This window comes from Antechinus flavipes, chromosome 3 (genome assembly GCF_016432865.1).
Source record: "Antechinus flavipes isolate AdamAnt ecotype Samford, QLD, Australia chromosome 3, AdamAnt_v2, whole genome shotgun sequence".
NCBI lineage: Eukaryota > Metazoa > Chordata > Mammalia > Dasyuromorphia > Dasyuridae > Antechinus > Antechinus flavipes.
In genome coordinates, this window is record NC_067400.1 from 624,470,229 (window position 1) to 624,485,645 (window position 15,417).

General features: G+C 69.6%; 3 protein-coding genes and 1 long non-coding RNA gene across 4 annotated transcripts; 3 read left to right on the plus strand and 1 right to left on the minus strand.

The window, feature by feature from the left end:
* Positions 1–1,666: 1,666 nt before the first annotated feature.
* PIH1D1 (PIH1 domain containing 1) lies at positions 1,667–4,896 on the minus strand. The gene is made up of 10 exons (XM_051989796.1): positions 4,592–4,896; positions 4,360–4,506; positions 4,216–4,282; positions 3,566–3,745; positions 3,303–3,364; positions 3,078–3,159; positions 2,893–2,998; positions 2,463–2,538; positions 1,897–2,040; positions 1,667–1,804 (listed from the first exon to the last, which is right to left on the minus strand). Exons 2-10 carry the CDS (start codon positions 4,471–4,473, stop codon positions 1,760–1,762), a joined length of 876 nt encoding a protein of 291 aa, XP_051845756.1. The 5' UTR covers positions 4,474–4,506; positions 4,592–4,896; the 3' UTR covers positions 1,667–1,759.
* LOC127556590 (uncharacterized) lies at positions 3,850–4,256 on the plus strand. Its single transcript, XR_007952479.1, has 3 exons — positions 3,850–3,945; positions 3,977–4,054; positions 4,158–4,256. It is a non-coding gene; the product is annotated as an uncharacterized LOC127556590 (long non-coding RNA).
* Positions 4,897–5,015: 119 nt separating the features above from the next.
* ALDH16A1 (aldehyde dehydrogenase 16 family member A1) lies at positions 5,016–11,036 on the plus strand. The gene is made up of 17 exons (XM_051989765.1): positions 5,016–5,219; positions 5,757–5,859; positions 5,952–6,078; positions 6,245–6,423; positions 6,528–6,605; positions 6,972–7,153; positions 7,241–7,393; positions 7,745–7,930; positions 8,019–8,114; positions 8,263–8,399; positions 8,545–8,650; positions 8,726–8,859; positions 8,946–9,113; positions 9,200–9,404; positions 9,518–9,703; positions 9,789–9,911; positions 10,029–11,036. Exons 1-17 carry the CDS (start codon positions 5,100–5,102, stop codon positions 10,191–10,193), a joined length of 2,448 nt encoding a protein of 815 aa, XP_051845725.1. The 5' UTR covers positions 5,016–5,099; the 3' UTR covers positions 10,194–11,036.
* A 744-nt stretch (positions 11,037–11,780) lies between these two features.
* FLT3LG (fms related receptor tyrosine kinase 3 ligand) lies at positions 11,781–14,573 on the plus strand. The gene is made up of 8 exons (XM_051989827.1): positions 11,781–12,041; positions 12,417–12,483; positions 12,759–12,860; positions 13,260–13,313; positions 13,408–13,551; positions 13,764–13,902; positions 14,019–14,234; positions 14,315–14,573. The coding sequence occupies exons 2-7, from the start codon at positions 12,451–12,453 to the stop codon at positions 14,204–14,206; spliced, it is 660 nt and encodes a 219-aa protein (XP_051845787.1). The 5' UTR covers positions 11,781–12,041; positions 12,417–12,450; the 3' UTR covers positions 14,207–14,234; positions 14,315–14,573.
* Positions 14,574–15,417: the final 844 nt, after the last annotated feature.

The following is a 15,417-nucleotide window of genomic DNA, read 5'->3' on the forward strand; positions in this document are numbered from 1 at the left end:
GGATGATTTCAGAGAGGCCTGGAGAGACTTACATGGACTGATGCTGAGGGAAGGGAGCAGAGCCAGGGGATCATTGTACACGCAACAACAATGTTGTACGATGATCAGTTCTGATGGACAAGGCTCTTCAACAGGGGGAGGATTCCGGCCTGGTGACGGACAGAGCCATCAGAGGGCTGTGGGGACCGAATGTGGATCATAAAACACTTTTTCACCTTTTTTGCTGTTTGCTTTGTTTTTTTAATCTCATTTTCCTTCTTTGTTGATCTGCTTTTTCTTGTGCTTCACGATAAATGTGGAGATACCTACAGAATTGTATCAGTTTGCCCTCGATTGGATGGCTTGCTGTCTAGGGAAGTGGGGGGTCATTGGATACGTCCACTGGGCAGCAGGAGACGCAAGACTGGAAGGCGGGAGAGCGGCTGAGGCAGGAATTAGAGGCAGGCAGAGCGCGGGAGAACACAGCGGAGCGATCGGGCCCAGCTCCTCCGGCGATTCTGGGACCCCCGGAGGGCCTGGCCCCTGGAGCCCCGAGCTGGGAGTTGGGAATCCGCCAAATTGAAAAGGTTTAAGCCTCCCCAAGCTCAGGGAAGGCAGGTGCTGGCAACGGGGAGCTTCCGGTCTCCGGAGGAGCTGGGGTGGGGGCAGGGGGCAAAGAGCAGAGACAGAGCCCGAGAGAGATGAGAGCTGCAGAACCCAGAGAGCCCGGAGATCAGGACACGGGGAGAGACGGCGGGATCGGAAAGGAGGCAGCAGAGTGGTCCGGCGCCGGAAGCTGAGGCTAAGCAGGCTGGAGGCCAGAGTCCCCACCAGTTTGGGCCGGCCGGAGTCCTGTCCCCAACCCTCGAGCTTCCGCGGGGCCTTCCTGCGGGGACGGGGTCCTGAGCCTCAAAGAACTCTGCACAGCCCCCAGGGAGGACCACCGGCACAGCCCCCAGGGAGGACCGCCGGCACAGCCAGGTGCCGACAGGGTCGGTCAGCCCAGGGAAGCAAGCCCGAGGCCTTTCAGAACTGGCGGGCTGCCCGACTAGACAAGGGGGGCGGTTCTGAAGTGCCAGGACTGAGGGCCCCTCCCCAAAGCCCAGGAATAGCGAGCGTGGCTCTCCTTCCCCAGCTTGCTCCTGCAGCCCCTGCTTCCCGCCGGGGCACCCCCCACCTGCCTGCTCCTCCTCCTGATGCCTCCCCCGGGCCACTCTCCGTCTCACACTCTACAGGTGCCCCCAGCTTGGTCGGGGGCTCTCCCCTCTCCACGTCTGCGTAGTGACGCCTTAGTTCTCGAGGATCTGACGGGTGACCCCTGGCGCGTCTCTGGCTGCAACCTCAGGCTCCCCCGAGCTCCCCGGAGCTCCTGTCATCCTCTCCCAGCCCCATCCCAGCCTGAGGTCCCCCGACCTCTCCCTTACCCCACAGTCCCGTGGGTGCCATGGGCCCCCTCCTCTCAGGTGTCCGAGGGGAGAAGAGCCTGACCTTGACCCCTGGACACCACCAGCTCCCATCCAGCATCTGGCCCCTGGTGCTCCTCCCGTGCCCGCCTGCCCTCTGACCAGAGCGCTCCCTCCCAATCCCCCTTGGCTGAGCAGTCTCCCCTCCATCTGTTGGGGGCCCTCTGCCTTGCGTGGGGGCCCAGAGTTTCCTCATTTCTGTGGGAGCCAGGATAAAATCAGACTTCTTCCAGATAAAAATCTTTTATTTGGCAGCAGGGGAGGGCGAGGCAGGCTGGCCAGGCCCGACACCCACCCCGGAGCCCAGCTCCTCCGTCTCAGGAGCACGCCGCCGTCTGCAGGGGCATGGAGATCATCAGGGTCTGCAGGAGGGACAGGAGGCGTGAAGAGCCATCCCCTCCCCCCACCCTCAGCACCCCGCTGGCTCCCGGGTCACGGCCCCCCCACAGCCCACCTTGCTCTTCCGGTTGAAGGCGGCCCGACACTGCTCTTGGTCAATGTGATGGGGGACAAAGATGTCCACGTGGTAGGGGGTTCCCGGTGGCCCCAGGACCAGCCGGTCTCCCCCAAGCTGAAGTGACAGCTCCCGGGCAGAAGCCTGGAACGGGCAGAGTGAGACGCCAGCTCAGGGCCTGGGTCCTCTCAACACAGACCCCCGGCCCTCTCAGCGCAGACCCCCGGCCCTCTCAGCGCAGACCCCCTGGCCCTCTCAGTGCTCTCAGCGCAGACCCCCGGCCCTCTCAGCGCAGACCCCCGGCCCTCTCAGCGCAGATCCCCGGCCCTCTCAGCGCAGACCCCTGCCCTCTCAGCGCAGACCCCTGCCCTCTCAGCGCAGATCCCTGCCCTCTCAGCGCAGATCCCTGGCCCTCTCAGCGCAGACCCCCGGCCCTCTCAGTGCAGACCCCCGGCCCTCTCAGACCCCTGGCCTTCTGGGTCCAACGGGAACAAGCCAGGCTCCAGCTCTCCCCGCCCCCCCTGCCCCAGGGCGCTCTGCTGAGCCAAAGCCCCCCCAGCACTTACCACTGTGGGCAAAACCACCTCAGCCAGGAGCAGGTCTGGGGCCTCCAGCCAGAGCTTCAGAGGGGGATGGGCAGAGCTGGGCAAAGAGAGAGACAGAGCAGTCCGTCACCAAGTGTTTCTTAAGCACCTACTGCATACCAGGGCCCCGAGGCAGCCTCCTGGGGGCTCCCACAGACGCCCCTTCTCTCCCTCCTCCCTCGTGCCCCCCGTGGGAAATGAGACAAAGTCCCCAGACAGACGTGGCGCAGCCGTGCAGGAGGCTGGCGTCCTCTGAGAGGGAGCCACCAACACCGACAGAAGCAGCAGGGCAGGGGCACAGGGCAGGGTGGGGGTCCCTGGGGGGTACGGGGCAGAGGGAGGCGTGCCAGGGAGCAGAGGCCCCAGCGAGGCGTCGGGCTCCTGCACACCCGCTGCCCCCGGCCCCTCTCACCCGTCTCCAAGCTCCTGGATGGTCGGGGGCCGCGGCTGGCTCTGGGTGCGGATGTTCTGCTGGGAGATGGAGCCCAGGAAGGGCCGGTACTTCAGCAGGCGCCACTCTGCGGGAGGCCGAGATGGGGCTCAGCGGGCGGCGGCCGCCTCCCCAGCCCCCCAGCGCCGGCCGGAGGAAAGCCTCACCTCGGCTGAGCTGGGTCCCATACTTGTCCTCCAAACCCTCCATGGCCACCGTGACAAAAAACTCCAGGAAGAAATCATTACTCTGGGAAAGACGGGGAGACGTTGCTCAGGCCTGAACCCCACGGGCTCCTTCTGGAGCTCTGCCCTCGGCGCCCCCCCCAGGCTCCCGGCGGCCTCTGCCCAGCCCCCCCCCCCCCCCCGCTCCCGCAGCGCCCCCTCCCGTACCCGAAGCTTCTTGTAGAAGTTGCTGTTGATGGCGACGTCATAGGCCGTGCAGCCGTTTCCTCCTGGGGGGATGAACACACCCTGTGCCGAGGCCCCGGACCTCCCCAAGCTCCCACCCACCGGCCCTGGCCCGAGACAAGTCCGGGGACCCCCAGAGACGGAAGCAAAGGGGGAGCGGGGGAGGGGAGAGCGGGGGGGAGGGGAGAGCGGGGGCGGCAGTCACACAGACAGGGCGGGAGAGAGACGGGAGGGGCCGGGCCCACCTCGGTCCAGCTCGGCGTGGGGCTCCCCCAGACTCATGGGGATGCGGAAGGCGGCCTGGTCCCCCTCCAGCACACACAGCAGCTCCTGCTCGCTGAGATCGGCCGGGGCCGGGATGGCGTCCGACTGACACACGTTGATGAAGACCTTTCCCTCGGCGGAGCGGGTCTTGACACAGAAACCTGGAGGAGGAGAGGCCGGGCCGGGGAGACGGGGGCCACCCCCCAAACAACCCAGATGGGGGCTGGGAAGGCAGGGGTCATGGCCCCAGTCAGTTGGGGGTGGAGACAGGGCAGGGGTGTGGGACCCCAGGGTGGGAGCACAGGACCCTGAGGGGGGGTGATTCCCTGAGGTGGGGGGTGTGGGACCCCAGGACCCTGAGGTGGGGGGACCCCAGGGTGGGGGACCCTGAGATGGGGGTGTTTGGGACCCTGAGATGGGGGTGTGGGACCCCAGGACCCTGAGGTGGGGGGGGGGTGTGATTCCCCGAGGTGGGGGGTGTGGGACCCCAGGGTGGGAGCACAGGACCCTGAGGGGGGGGGACCCCAGGGTGGGGGACCCTGAGATGGGGGTGTGGGACCCCCGGACCCTGAGGTGGGGGGTGTGGGCAGCCGGCCTGGGACTGGGCCCTCTCTGTCCCTGGCCCCCTTACCGGCCTTGGGCTGGATCTGCCTGGAGTCGGGCATGGGGGACTGGGCATCCAGGATCTTCTGCATGGCCTGCGGGGACAGGGAGCCGAGTGAGCCGGCGCTGCCCCGGCCCCGCCCCCCCTCCCCGATCCCCCAGGCCTGCCCACCTGCAGCAGCATCTGCTCACACAGGCCCCGGCTCTCCTCGGCAGCCTCCGCTCTCGCCTCCTCCCTCAGCTCCGCGGCCAGCAGGGAGCTGTCCCTTCCTGGGGCCGAGGCCATGGTCTGGGCGGGGGGCGCTGGGGGCTTCCCAACCTGCCGGACGCACCAAGGGTCAGAGGACGCCCCCGGGGACTCCCTCCCCTCCCCCCAGAGGGGCCTGGGGACAGGCCGTCCCCACCTAAAGGACGCTTGGAGAGCCCGCCTGGCGGGGATCGGGACCCTTCCTTCCTCCCTGTCTGGTTAGTCGGGGACGCAGGACGGGGCCCTCCGGGGGCTGCGGGAAGTAGGGGCGAGTTCTGCGGCCCGCCCCGCCCCCTGGGGCTGCCGAGTCTGAAGAACGCTTAGAGGTCGCAACCCTCTCCGGGCACAGACCGGGCACTGGAAGTGGGGAGGCGGGACCCAGGAACCGCTGAGATCTCAGCCCCGGGACCCGGCACGTCGCAGACGCCCCCAGCCCCACTTCCGGCGGCTGGCTAGTTTGGCCGTCACCAGGGAAGCCACACTGCGGCCCTCGCGCCACACTTCCTGCCTACGACCCCGCCCCATCCGGCCAGCCCCGCCACATTTCCGGTATGTCGAGTGAACCAATGGGAGGCTGCGGCGGGAAAGGGAGGCGGGGCGTGTGCTGAAGGGGGCGGGGCTCGGTGTGTTCCGGAGTAGCTTTCCGGGAGTTTGGAGCAGGCGGCATGGGGGCGGCGGCGGCGTCGGCCACTGTCACAGGCTCGTCGGCTGGGGCGTCCGGGGTCTGGAACATCTTCTCCTCCATGGACTACGGCCCCGCGCCCGAGAGCCCCTCGCTGGCGCAGGTGAGGGCCCCCCCAGCGCGTGCAGCCCTGCAGCTGGGCGCCCCGAGCAGCCCTGCTTATGGTCCCGCTCCGGTACCCTGACCCAGCCCGGCTCCCCTCCCCCCAGCGCCCCGACCAGCTCTACCTGTCCTGCCCCCGCACCAGGCGCCCCGACCAGCCCTGCTTGTTCCCCCGCAGACCCCCCCCAACTGAATGGGGGGGTCGGAAAGTTGTGATTAATCCCCCGCAGGTGCCTGATTTCCCCGCGGCATGTACCCGTGTGCCCCCGAGCTCCCCCCTGCCCTGGGCATCCCCGCAGCCCCCCGCACTCCAAGCTGTGTGCTTCTGCCTGGCCGCCGGGGCCGCCCGGCTCTGTCCCGTTGGCAGTGGACTCTGCTCCCGCCGGGCGCCTGCAGCCTCCCGGAGACAGCGGGCGGACTTCCGGTCCTGGTCCCGGGGCCCCAGACCCGAGGTCACGAGACTCCGAGCCCCCCGGGGTCTGCCCCCCTCCCCCACGCCGGGGTCTCCCGGCCCCCTGACGTTGCCCGTTTCCCTCAGGCCTGGCTGGACGCCCAGGGCCCGAGCCTGGGGCACTTTGTGAACGGAGAGTGGCTGAAGCCCAAGAACCAGAAGCCCGCCATCTACAGGGACCCCTGCTCAGGTACCGGCGGCCCCGCCCCCTGCTTGACCCCAGGGACCTGTCGCGCCCCCTCGTGGGGGGGCCAGGCAGGGGCTCTAAGACTCCGTGGCCAGGCGAGCCCCTGGCCAGATGTTTGCAGGCCGACAGCGGGTTCGTGGCTTCGGCCGTGGAGGTGGCGGAGCGGGCTTTCGAAGCGTGGAGCCGGCTGCCCGGGGCCGCCCGGGCCCAGCACCTGGTTAGGTGAGGGGGCCCCAGACTCGGCTCCTCCGCCTGCCCCGGGGACGGAAGGGGAAGTGGGCCGGACGCAGAGGTTCCTGCCCCGGGGACGGCCGGGAGTCGGAGCCCCTGGGGGCCTGGGGCCGTGGCCGGGGGGAGCCGAGGCCGAGCCCATCTCCCCCTCCCCCAGGCTGGCAGAGACGATCCGGAGGCACCAGAAGCTCCTGTGGACGCTGGAGGCGATGGCGTCGGGCCGGGTGGTGCGCGAGGTCCGGGATGGGGACCTGCCCCTGGCCCAGCAGCTGCTGCAGTACCACGCGGGCTGGGCCCAGACCCAGGAGCAGGCCCTGCAGGGATGGGAGCCCGTGGGTGAGACGCCCCCCGCAGCCCCGGCAACGGCCCCCGGCCCCAGCCCTCCCCCCGGCGGCCCCCCGGCAGCGGGCACGCTGCCAGCCCCGCTCTTCCTTCCCCAGGAGTGGTGGTGGTCGTCCTGCCGCCAGCCTTCTCTTTTGTCGAGATGATGTGGAGGATCTGCCCGGCTCTGGCCGTGGGTAAGTCGGGGCCAAGGACGGCCCTTCGAGGGCGACCCCAGGCGGGGGCGCCAGCTGCGACTCGGGCCGGTTCTACGCGGCGTCTGCTCCAGGCCGGGCACCTGGCCGAGCGCTTCCCCTCGCGGCCCCCGGAGATAAGTGCTGCTGGGCCCCGCTTACAGCGAGGGAAACTGAGGCAAGCCGAGGCGCCGGGACCGCCCAGGGTCCCCCAGCCTGCCTGAATGCCCCCCTCTGGGCAGCACCAACCCCTGAGCGCCCTGGTCACCCCCGGGGGCTGCCCGCCTCCCCTGCCCACGTCTCTCCTGGGAGCTTCGGGGGAGGGGGGGGCTTCTCGGTCGGGCCCTGACCGGCTCCCGGCCCCCCCAGGGTGCACCGTGGTGGTCCTCGGAGGCCCGGCCTCCCTGAGCGCGCTGCTGGTGGCCCAGCTGAGTGAGGAGGCCGGGCTGCCTCCCGGAGTCTTCAACGTGGTCACGGGGACGGCCCCGCCAGCGACGCTGCTGTCCTGCCTGCCCGGCGCGGCCAAGGTCGCCTTCTCCGGGCCCGTGGAGGTGCGCTGCGGGGGGGGGGGGGGCCCGGGGCGCCGGCGGGGGGGCTCGGGGGCCCGGGCCGGGTGCCGAGCGGTCGGGTCCCCCCAGGAAGGCAAGGCCTTGCGCCAGGCGCTCGCCGGAAGTGGCACGGACCTCTCCCTGAGCCTGGGCACGGAGTCTCTGATGGTGGTCACGGACACGGCCGACCTGGACTCTGCGGTGGAAGGGGTGGTGGACGCGGTCTGGTCTGACCGCAGCCCGGTGAGTCGGGGAGACAGTGGGGCTCCTCGTGCCGGGGGGGCAGAGGGCGCAGGGGGGGAGGGGTCCCCGGCAGAGGTGCGGGGGGAGGGGTCCCCAGGGCAGGGGTGCGGGGGGGAGGGGTCCCCAGGGCAGAGGGCACAGGGCACAGGGGGGAAGGGTCCCTAGGGCAGAGGGTGCGGGGGGGAGGGGTCCCCAGGGTAGAGGGTGCGGGGGGGAGGGGTCCCCAGGGTAGAGGGTGTGGGGGGGAGGGGTCCCCAGGGCAGAGGGCACAGGGCACAGGGGGGAAGGGTCCCTAGGGCGTGGGGGGGAGAGGTGCTGCAGGACACGGCTGACCTGGGCTCGGGGCCTCAGGGGGGGCTGCGGCTGCTGGTGCAGCTGTCTGCCTACGAGGAGGTGCTGTGGAAACTGGAGACCCGCCTGCACAGAGTGCGCCAGGGCCAGAGCTTGGACTGGGCCGTGGACATGGGCACCCGGGGGGCGACCGCCTGGGAAAGGGCCCAGAGCTACATCCAGGAGGCACAGAGCCAAGGGGCCCAGGTGAGGAGGCCGTGGGGGCCGGGCTTGGGGGGTGGGCAGCACTTGGGGGGGGGGCTCGGGGGCTCCTGCTCCTCTTTGTGTCTTGCAGATATTCCAAGATGAGAGCGCCCCCCCGCAGAGCCCGTTCTTCCCCCCGACGCTGGTCCTGGGCCTGGCCCCGGCCAGCCCCTGTGCCCAGGCGGAGGTGAGCGAGCGGTGGCCCACGACCACAGCCCAGGGAGCAGCGGGGTGCGAGCTCCCCCTCCCCCCCAGGCCCTCGCCGGCCTCAGACCCCCCTCCCCCCAGGCCCTCGCCGGCCTCAGACCCCCCTTCTCTTCCCACGGCGGTCACAGGTACCCTGGCCTTTGGTCACGGTCTTCCCCTTCCGCACGGCCAAGGAGGCCCTGGCCATGGGCAACGGCACCCCCCGAGGGGGCAGCGCCAGCGTGTGGAGTGAGCGGCTCACCCTGGGCCTGGACCTGGCCTATAAGTAAGGAGGCACCGGACCCTGCCCGGCACTTTCCCTCTGCCTGCCTCAGTCTTCCCCTCTGGGAAATGGGGGCGGTAGGAGAGCCCCCGAGCCCAGCCCCCCAGGCCGGCTCTCCCGTGCCTGACGCTCTGGGCTCTCCCGCCAGGCTCCTCATGGGCACTGTTTGGATCAACGCCCACGGCCTCAAGGACGCAGCCGCCCCCGTCGGGGGCTGCAAGGAGAACGGCTCCGCCTGGCACGGGGGCCCTGATGTGAGTGACACCCCCCAGCCCCCTCCCCTCGCTCTGGGCCGGCCCGCGCCCTAACTGCCCCCTCCGCTCTCACAGGGGCTCTACGAGTACCTCCGCCCGGTGGGCGCCCCCCCGCGGCTCCGAGGGCCCCCGCAGCTTTTGGACTACGACAAGTTTGGCCTGTCGGCCCGCCCCGTCCTGCCGTCCGGCGCTGGCGCCTCCCCCGCCAGGTCAGCTCCCGCTCGGGCCTTGAGGACGTCCCGGGGGTGGGATTGGCGCGGGGTTTGGGGGTCCTCAGCACAGCCTCTTCCCACAGCACGACCGCCCCGTACGGGGTCTTCGTGGCCGGGCGCTTCCAGAACCCTGCCAGCCGCAGCTCCAGGCCCGTCCTGGGCTCCGGCGGGCGCGTCAGTGCCCACGTGGCGGAGGGGGGCGCCAAGGACATCCGGGAGGCCGTGGAGGCGGCGCACAAGGCGGCAGCCGCGTGAGTGGAGTGGCAGGAGGCGGGGGAGGGGAGACCCCAGCCCGGGGCCCCCCTTACCCTGCCTCTGTCCCTTCTCTGCCCGCCAGCTGGGCCAGCCGGGTGCCAGGGAGCCGGGCGTCGGCCCTGTGGGCACTGGCGGACGTGTTATCCCAGAGGAGCCAAGAACTGGCAGAACAGCTGGCGGAAGTGACGGGCGGCGACCTCGCGGACGCTCAGGCTGAAGCGGTGCTGAGCATTGCCCGGCTGCGGGCCTGGGGCGCCCAGGTCCAAGCCCAGGGAGCCGGCCTGCACGTGAGCCTCTTCCGCCCCCTGACCTGTATCCCTCCTCCCCGCCCCCCAACCCCATACCCTTGCTCCCTGACCCGTACCCCTCCTCCCCGACCACATGTCCCTCCTCCCCGCAGAGTGCCGGGCCCCACGGGCCTTTTCTGCGCCTTCGAGAGGCTCTGGGCGTGCTGGCCATCGTCTGTCCGGAGGAGCGGCCCCTGCTCGCCTTCGTGTCTCTCCTCGCCCCGGCCTTGGCCCACGGGAACGCCGTCGTCGCGGTGCCCAGCGGGACCTGCCCGCTGCCGGCCCTCCAGCTCTGCCAGGTACTGGGCGCTGCCGCCCACCAGCCTTTCCCGCCCCTCCGGGGAGTGCCGTGCCCCTTCTCCAGCGCCCGTTTCTTCCTGCCAGGACATGGCCGGCCTGCTCCCCCCCGGGCTGGTGAACGTGGTGACGGGGGACCGCGATCACCTCACCCGCTGCCTGGCCCTTCATCAGGACGTCCCTGCCCTGTGGTACTTCGGCTCTGTCCAGGTACTCTCACTCCTGCCCGCGCCCCTGCCCCCTTTCCAGTGCCTCATCGTGGCGACGGCCGGCCCAGGGTCTCCCAAGGCTCCCCCGGCCCTCGCTGACCTCGGCCCCTCTTCCCAGGGCTCCCAGTTTGTGGAGTGGGCCTCCGCTGGAAACCTCAAGGCCGTGTGGGTGAACAGAGGCCACAGCCGATCCTGGGACCAGGAGGGAGAGGGGGCCGGACCCGAGCTGGGCCTTCGGGCGGCCCGCACTAAGGCGCTCTGGCTGTCCCTGGGAGACATCTGAGCCCGGCCCGCAGGGCCCCCTGGCCCAGGCCCGGCCCTCGCCGTGGTCCCCTCCCGAAGAAACGATCCGATGTCCGGCCGGCTGGCTGCGAGAGCGGTGGGCTGCGGGGCGGGGCTCACAGGCGGCTCCGGGACCCCCGAGGCGGCCTTCCCTGGACGGTCTCTCGGCCCGGGGCCTCCTGCCGCGTTCAGAGCCTTCCACGAGGGGCAGCCTGGCCACCTTCCGGGTGGCAGGAAGCTTCTCTGCTGGCCCCCGGGCGCTCCTCCCTGTGCCAAGCAAAGCAAACCCGCTCCCTGGCCCCTTGCGGCCGGCCTCTCCCGGAGGCTCCATCTCTGGGCGGCCCCTTGGCCTAGATCCAGAACAGACCAATGCAGATGGGGCGACCAGCCCAGCTCCTTGGGGGGAGCTTCTTTGGGCCCGGGCCAGGGGGCTCAGCAGGGACTCAACCCCTCAGTTCCTCAATGTCCCCCAAGTCTTCCTTACTCCTGGAGTCCTTCAGTCCCTGGCTGCCACCCCCCCCCCCCAAGTCCTCCGACACCCATCGGTCTTCGTACTCCTAAGTCCAACCGTTTTATCGATGGCTGGGCCCGGGGGCACCCGAGTCCGCCCGCTGCCGTCCCGGGCGGCGAGGAAGGAGGGGCCGAGTGATGCATCCGGAGCGGAGCAGGGCCGCTGGGCCGGGACACGGAGTTTGTGGCGGGGAGCCGGAAGGGGCCGGGTTTTCCAAGCTTGACGATGATTCGAAGATTTTTTCCTTGCCCCGCTATCCTGTCATCCCTCACTTCCCAGAGACCCCCCAGCTGCCAAATAATGTCATGTCAATTAAAGATCTTTTTACCGCAACGTCCTCTGTCATCCCTGTTTCCCCGAGATCCCCCTCACGGAACAAATGTTAGGTTAAAAAGGAGAGAAAGAGGGAAAGTCACAACCGAGCACTGAGGAGGCCTGAAAACGCACCGGGTGCGGGCTCCCGCTCGCCTTCCAGCCTGGCGGGTCCTTGGGAGTTCTGTTCCGTGGGGGCAGGGTCTCTCCGTCTGCATCACTGCGGTGCCTGGGCGACGTTTCCTTCCGGCCTCAGTTGCCGGGGACCCTCCCGGCTTCTCTGCGCCCCCGTTCACGCTTTGTCACAGCGCGGGATCTTTGGGGACATTCACTGCCGCTGTTTGGCCGGCCCCAACCTCGGACCCTACTTTGTTCCTCGTTTCCTGTCGACACAAAGCGTCGCTGTCCACGTTTCTGAGTCCATCGGTGACCCTGGGATGTGGTCCGGGCCTCGCGCTCTCTGGGTCACTGGGAGGAGCGTTTGGGTCGCTATTTGCACGACCGCACCGTGCTTTCCTCGCGTCCCCTTCGGCAGCTTTGCCAATGATGCGTCGTGCGCAGGGCACGGCGAGCGTCGGAGGGGGGGGGTGCGGCTCGCTGTGGGACTCGGGCCGAGGGCTCCGGCCTCTGCTCCCCTTCCCTTCTCGGCCCCTGCCCTTCCCTGGCTCTCCCCGCTCTCGGGGAGGCCCCGGGTGTCGGGGCTGCCGTCTCCACTTCTCCTCGGCGGGTGGGAGCCCCGTCCCCCGGAGCCCAGAGAAACTAGCGGTTTCCTCGGCCTGATCCCCTCAGAAGGGCTCGGAGCCTCGGACTCTGCAGCCACGGCTGGAGCCCAGACCTCCCCACTGGGCTGAGCCAGGCCCGGGAAGGACCCAGGTGTCCCCTGCTTCCTGCAGCTCAGCTTGAAGCCACCAGAGGGCTCCTCCCCCATGGATTCCCAAACTTTTCTCCAAAATGCCTTTCACTTTCGATCTCCGATGTCGGGGCCCAGACCTGCCCCGGGCCTTCCCGGCCTGGACGGGGACCCTGGTGCGGGGCTGGGACAGCATGCCTGGGGCCCAGGGGCTGGGGGGGGCGCCTGCCCCCTCCGGGGCTGCGAGTGGGGAGTGCCCATGCTCTGGATGGGGCTGCAGTGCCTCCATCTCCTCGGGGCTGGGGGATGCTGGCTACCTGAGGATGCAGGGGCGGGGGCGGGCGCCCGGGGCTCCAAGGGCTGGGAGAAAGGGGTGCGGGGTTGCCAAGGGGACCGAAGCAGGGGATGCCTTCCTGGAAGGTTGGGCATGATTCACAGTAATGAGGCGGGGGCAGGAAGCAGGGTGGGGGAGGAAACTCAGCCACATGAAGGGGCTGGGGGAGGGCCCCGGACGCCCGGGTCCCTGGCTGAGCCGGCTCTGTCCCCCCCAGGGCCCGGCAGCGGCATGAGGGGCCCCAACTCAAGATGACCGGCCCGGCCCCAGCCTGGCCCCTCACTGTGCGTATTCCCACCAGATGGAAGCGGGAGGCAGACGAGGGGGAGAGCCCCAGGAGGGATGGGGAGGGCCAGACACAGGGATGGGCCGGGGCAAGGGAGGCAGGGCGAGGGGGGCCCGGGCAGGGCCAGGAGGGGGAGGCGGCCGAGAGCGGGAGGCGGTCCGGACAGGGCTCCCAAAGGCGGGGGGCCCAGGCCGCTCAGACAGGGAGAAACAGAGGCAGAGGGGGGAGGCTCCGAAGGCAGGCTCCGCTCAGCCCGGCCTCCCCGCCCCCCAGGCCTCCCTCCTGCTGCTCCTGCTGCCCCCGGCCTTCGCAGATCCCTGCTCCTTCCCCGACAGCCCCATCAGCTCCACCTTCCCCGGGGCCATCAGCACCTTGGTGAGAGTCCCCCGGCCCTGCCTCTCCCCGCCCTCCGGCCTCTGGCCACTCTGGTCTGCGGTGCCCTCTTCTGCTCCCGCTCTGACAAGTGATTTCTGGGGGCATCTGTCCCTGAGTCTCCTGTTCTTTCTGTCTCCTTCTGGCCCTCCCCGAGCCCGGCTCCCCAAACGGCCGGCCCTTCCCTAGCCCAGGCCGGCCCTCCCCGAGCCCAGGCAGGCGCTTCCCCGAGCCCGGCTCCCCACACGGCCGGCCCTCCCCAAGCCCGGCTCCCCGGCTCTCCGTGGGGCCCAGGCCATCTCTTTCTCCGGACCAGGACTACAGCCGAGAGTTCTCTGTCCGTCCCTCCGGGTCTCCCCGCCCCGAGGCAGGGCAGGGCACTAAGCGGCATCTCTCCCGCAGTCGGACTTCATGCTCCGGGATTACCCAGTCGATGTCCCAGAGAATCTCCGGGCGGTGAGTCTGGTGGGGGAATGGGGCTGCCAAAGTCTCCGGTCATGGGGGGCCCGGGCATCCCACCCCACCCCCACATCTGGACATCTCTCCCCAGGACGAGCGGTGCTGGGCCCTGTGGCACTTGGCCGTGGCGAAGGAAACCCTGGACCGCCTGAAGCTGGTGGCCGGAAGCAAGGTGCAGGAGCCTCTGGAAGGCCTGTACGCCGAGATCAACTTTGTGGGTCGATGCGTCAACCAGGTCAGTCCCCCGCTGCCCCCTCAATAAATCCCAGGTGCCTTTGCGTCCTCGGGCCCTTGGGCCCGCCCCGGGATCTGAAGGGGGGGCTCAGGCCGGCGGGAGGAGCCCGCATGGGGGCGCCCGGAGCCGTGCCAGTCCCTTGCCAGGACTGGCTCCGAGGAGCGAGACTGACCCGGTGTGTGACGCCCCCACCCCCTCCCTCGGCTCCCCAGTCCTTTCCCAGCTGCCTCCGTTTCCGAAAAGCCAACATCTCTCACCTCCTGCTGGAGGTCTCCAAACACCTGGGGGCCCTGCAGCCCCTCATCACTCAGCAGGACTTCGGGCCCTGCCAACAGTATCGCTGCCAGCCAGGTGAGGTGCCCGGGGGGGACTTGCCCAGGACGCCTAGGGCTCCAGACTGGGCAGGCGGGGCGGGGGGCACCGGGTGAAGGCCCCTACGCCTGCTTAATACCCCAATCTCCCGGCAGAGCCCTCCCTCCCTGTCTCCACGCTCTCCTCCCCCAGCAGTCTCGGGGCCCTGGGGGGCACGCTGAGACCACCCAGGCCCTCCAGCTCGCTTCTGCTGGTCCTGGGGGGGCTGCCGGTAGTCTTGCTGCTGATCCTGGGGGCAGCTTGGATATGGAAGCAAAGAAGGCGGAGACTGCTGAGGTCCTAGAGCTCCCCGAGGGCCCCAGCCCCCCCAGGTGAGCTGGCTCCGCCCAGGCGGGGTGGGATCTCCCAGGTGCACCAACAGCCGCTGATGACACACTGGGGGCGTGGCCAGGACCCCCGGACTCTGCTCCCCAGGATGTGCAGTGGAGGCTGCTGTGAAAGAAGCCGCGGACTCGGGAGGGCCTTGAAGGCCCCACTCGGGAGCCGGGGCCACCTCCTGGAGAACACCCTCCGTAACCAGCCCAAGGCCGGCCTCGTCTCCTTGGACAAGCCCGAGTCCCTCCTCTCTGGGGGGCAGCCCCCCCCGGGGCCCGCATCCAGCCCCCCTCTGTAAAGCTCTGAGGACTCAGATAAAACATTTTCGACTCGTTTTTCTTGGTGGAATCTGTGCTCAGATACAGGGCAGGGGAGGAGACGGCGCGGCCGGTCACTGGCCTCGGACCCCGAATTGGCCCCCGCTGCCAGAGCCCTGGGAGGGGCTGAGGGCTTTAGTGGGAGGCAGGGGGCTTCACGGTCGCGCAGGAGGGGAGGGCCGGGGACCCCGGCCACACTGCTCCCGACGCCCCTTGGCCGGGTCCACAAGGGCACCGGAATGGGGAATGGGCTGTTAGCGAGCTCCCTGGCTCCGAGGGTCTCTGGCAGAAAATGCATGGCCAGCTCCCCAAGCAAGACCCGGAAGAGAGCCTAGCTGGGACTGGGGGAGGGGCACTGAAGCCACGCCCCTGGCTGGTAACTAAGCAACCAGAGCCCGGGTCAGCCCGGGACCCGCTTAGAAGATCCCACTGCAAGGCCGGGGTGGGGAGGGGGGTGGGGAGCGGGGTTTGGACACGGTCCGGGGCCGCCCAGCGGCGGAGGAACCAAGCACTGGCCTAGCGGGCCGCAGTGCGCATGTATATGGGGCGACCGCCCCTCACAAAGATGGCAGCAGCTCGCCCTGATGGGGCCCCTAACAGACATGGAAGCCTGACTCAGGAAGGCCCACGTGAATCTTTCGGGAGCCCCGCCCCCTTCCAGAGGCGTAAGATCTCAGCCTCTGGAAGACGCGTCTGCCTTTGCGCCTGCGCCCAACCCAACGGACGGCGCGCGGCCTCCTATGGAACCAACCCGCCCGTGCGTTGTCGCGCATGCGCAGTAGCCCCTCGCCGTCCCTAGAGGGAGGAGTGAGGCGTTCCTTCACCAATAGGGAGCCGCGGCGACCTCTCGTCATTTCCGATG

What these genes read in the sequence shown, in the direction of transcription:
- PIH1D1 (XM_051989796.1), bottom strand. Translation starts at nt 4,473, where the DNA reads ATGGCCTCGGCCCCAGGAAGGGACAGCTCCCTGCTGGCCGCGGAGCTG. An exon ending in GTGAGCAGATGCTGCTGCAG is followed by an intron (nt 4,283 to 4,359) that starts GTGGGCAGGCCT and finishes CTGTCCCCGCAG; the next exon opens with GCCATGCAGAAGATCCTGGA. An exon ending in CCACGCCGAGCTGGACCGAG is followed by an intron (nt 3,365 to 3,565) that starts GTGGGCCCGGCC and finishes TCATCCCCCCAG; the next exon opens with GAGGAAACGGCTGCACGGCC.
- ALDH16A1 (XM_051989765.1), top strand. Translation starts at nt 5,100, where the DNA reads ATGGGGGCGGCGGCGGCGTCGGCCACTGTCACAGGCTCGTCGGCTGGG. An exon ending in GCGCACAAGGCGGCAGCCGC is followed by an intron (nt 9,114 to 9,199) that starts GTGAGTGGAGTG and finishes TCTGCCCGCCAG; the next exon opens with CTGGGCCAGCCGGGTGCCAG. An exon ending in CGGCCCTCCAGCTCTGCCAG is followed by an intron (nt 9,704 to 9,788) that starts GTACTGGGCGCT and finishes TCTTCCTGCCAG; the next exon opens with GACATGGCCGGCCTGCTCCC.
- FLT3LG (XM_051989827.1), top strand. Translation starts at nt 12,451, where the DNA reads ATGACCGGCCCGGCCCCAGCCTGGCCCCTCACT. An exon ending in CCGGGGCCATCAGCACCTTG is followed by an intron (nt 12,861 to 13,259) that starts GTGAGAGTCCCC and finishes TCTCTCCCGCAG; the next exon opens with TCGGACTTCATGCTCCGGGA. An exon ending in TGGGTCGATGCGTCAACCAG is followed by an intron (nt 13,552 to 13,763) that starts GTCAGTCCCCCG and finishes TCGGCTCCCCAG; the next exon opens with TCCTTTCCCAGCTGCCTCCG.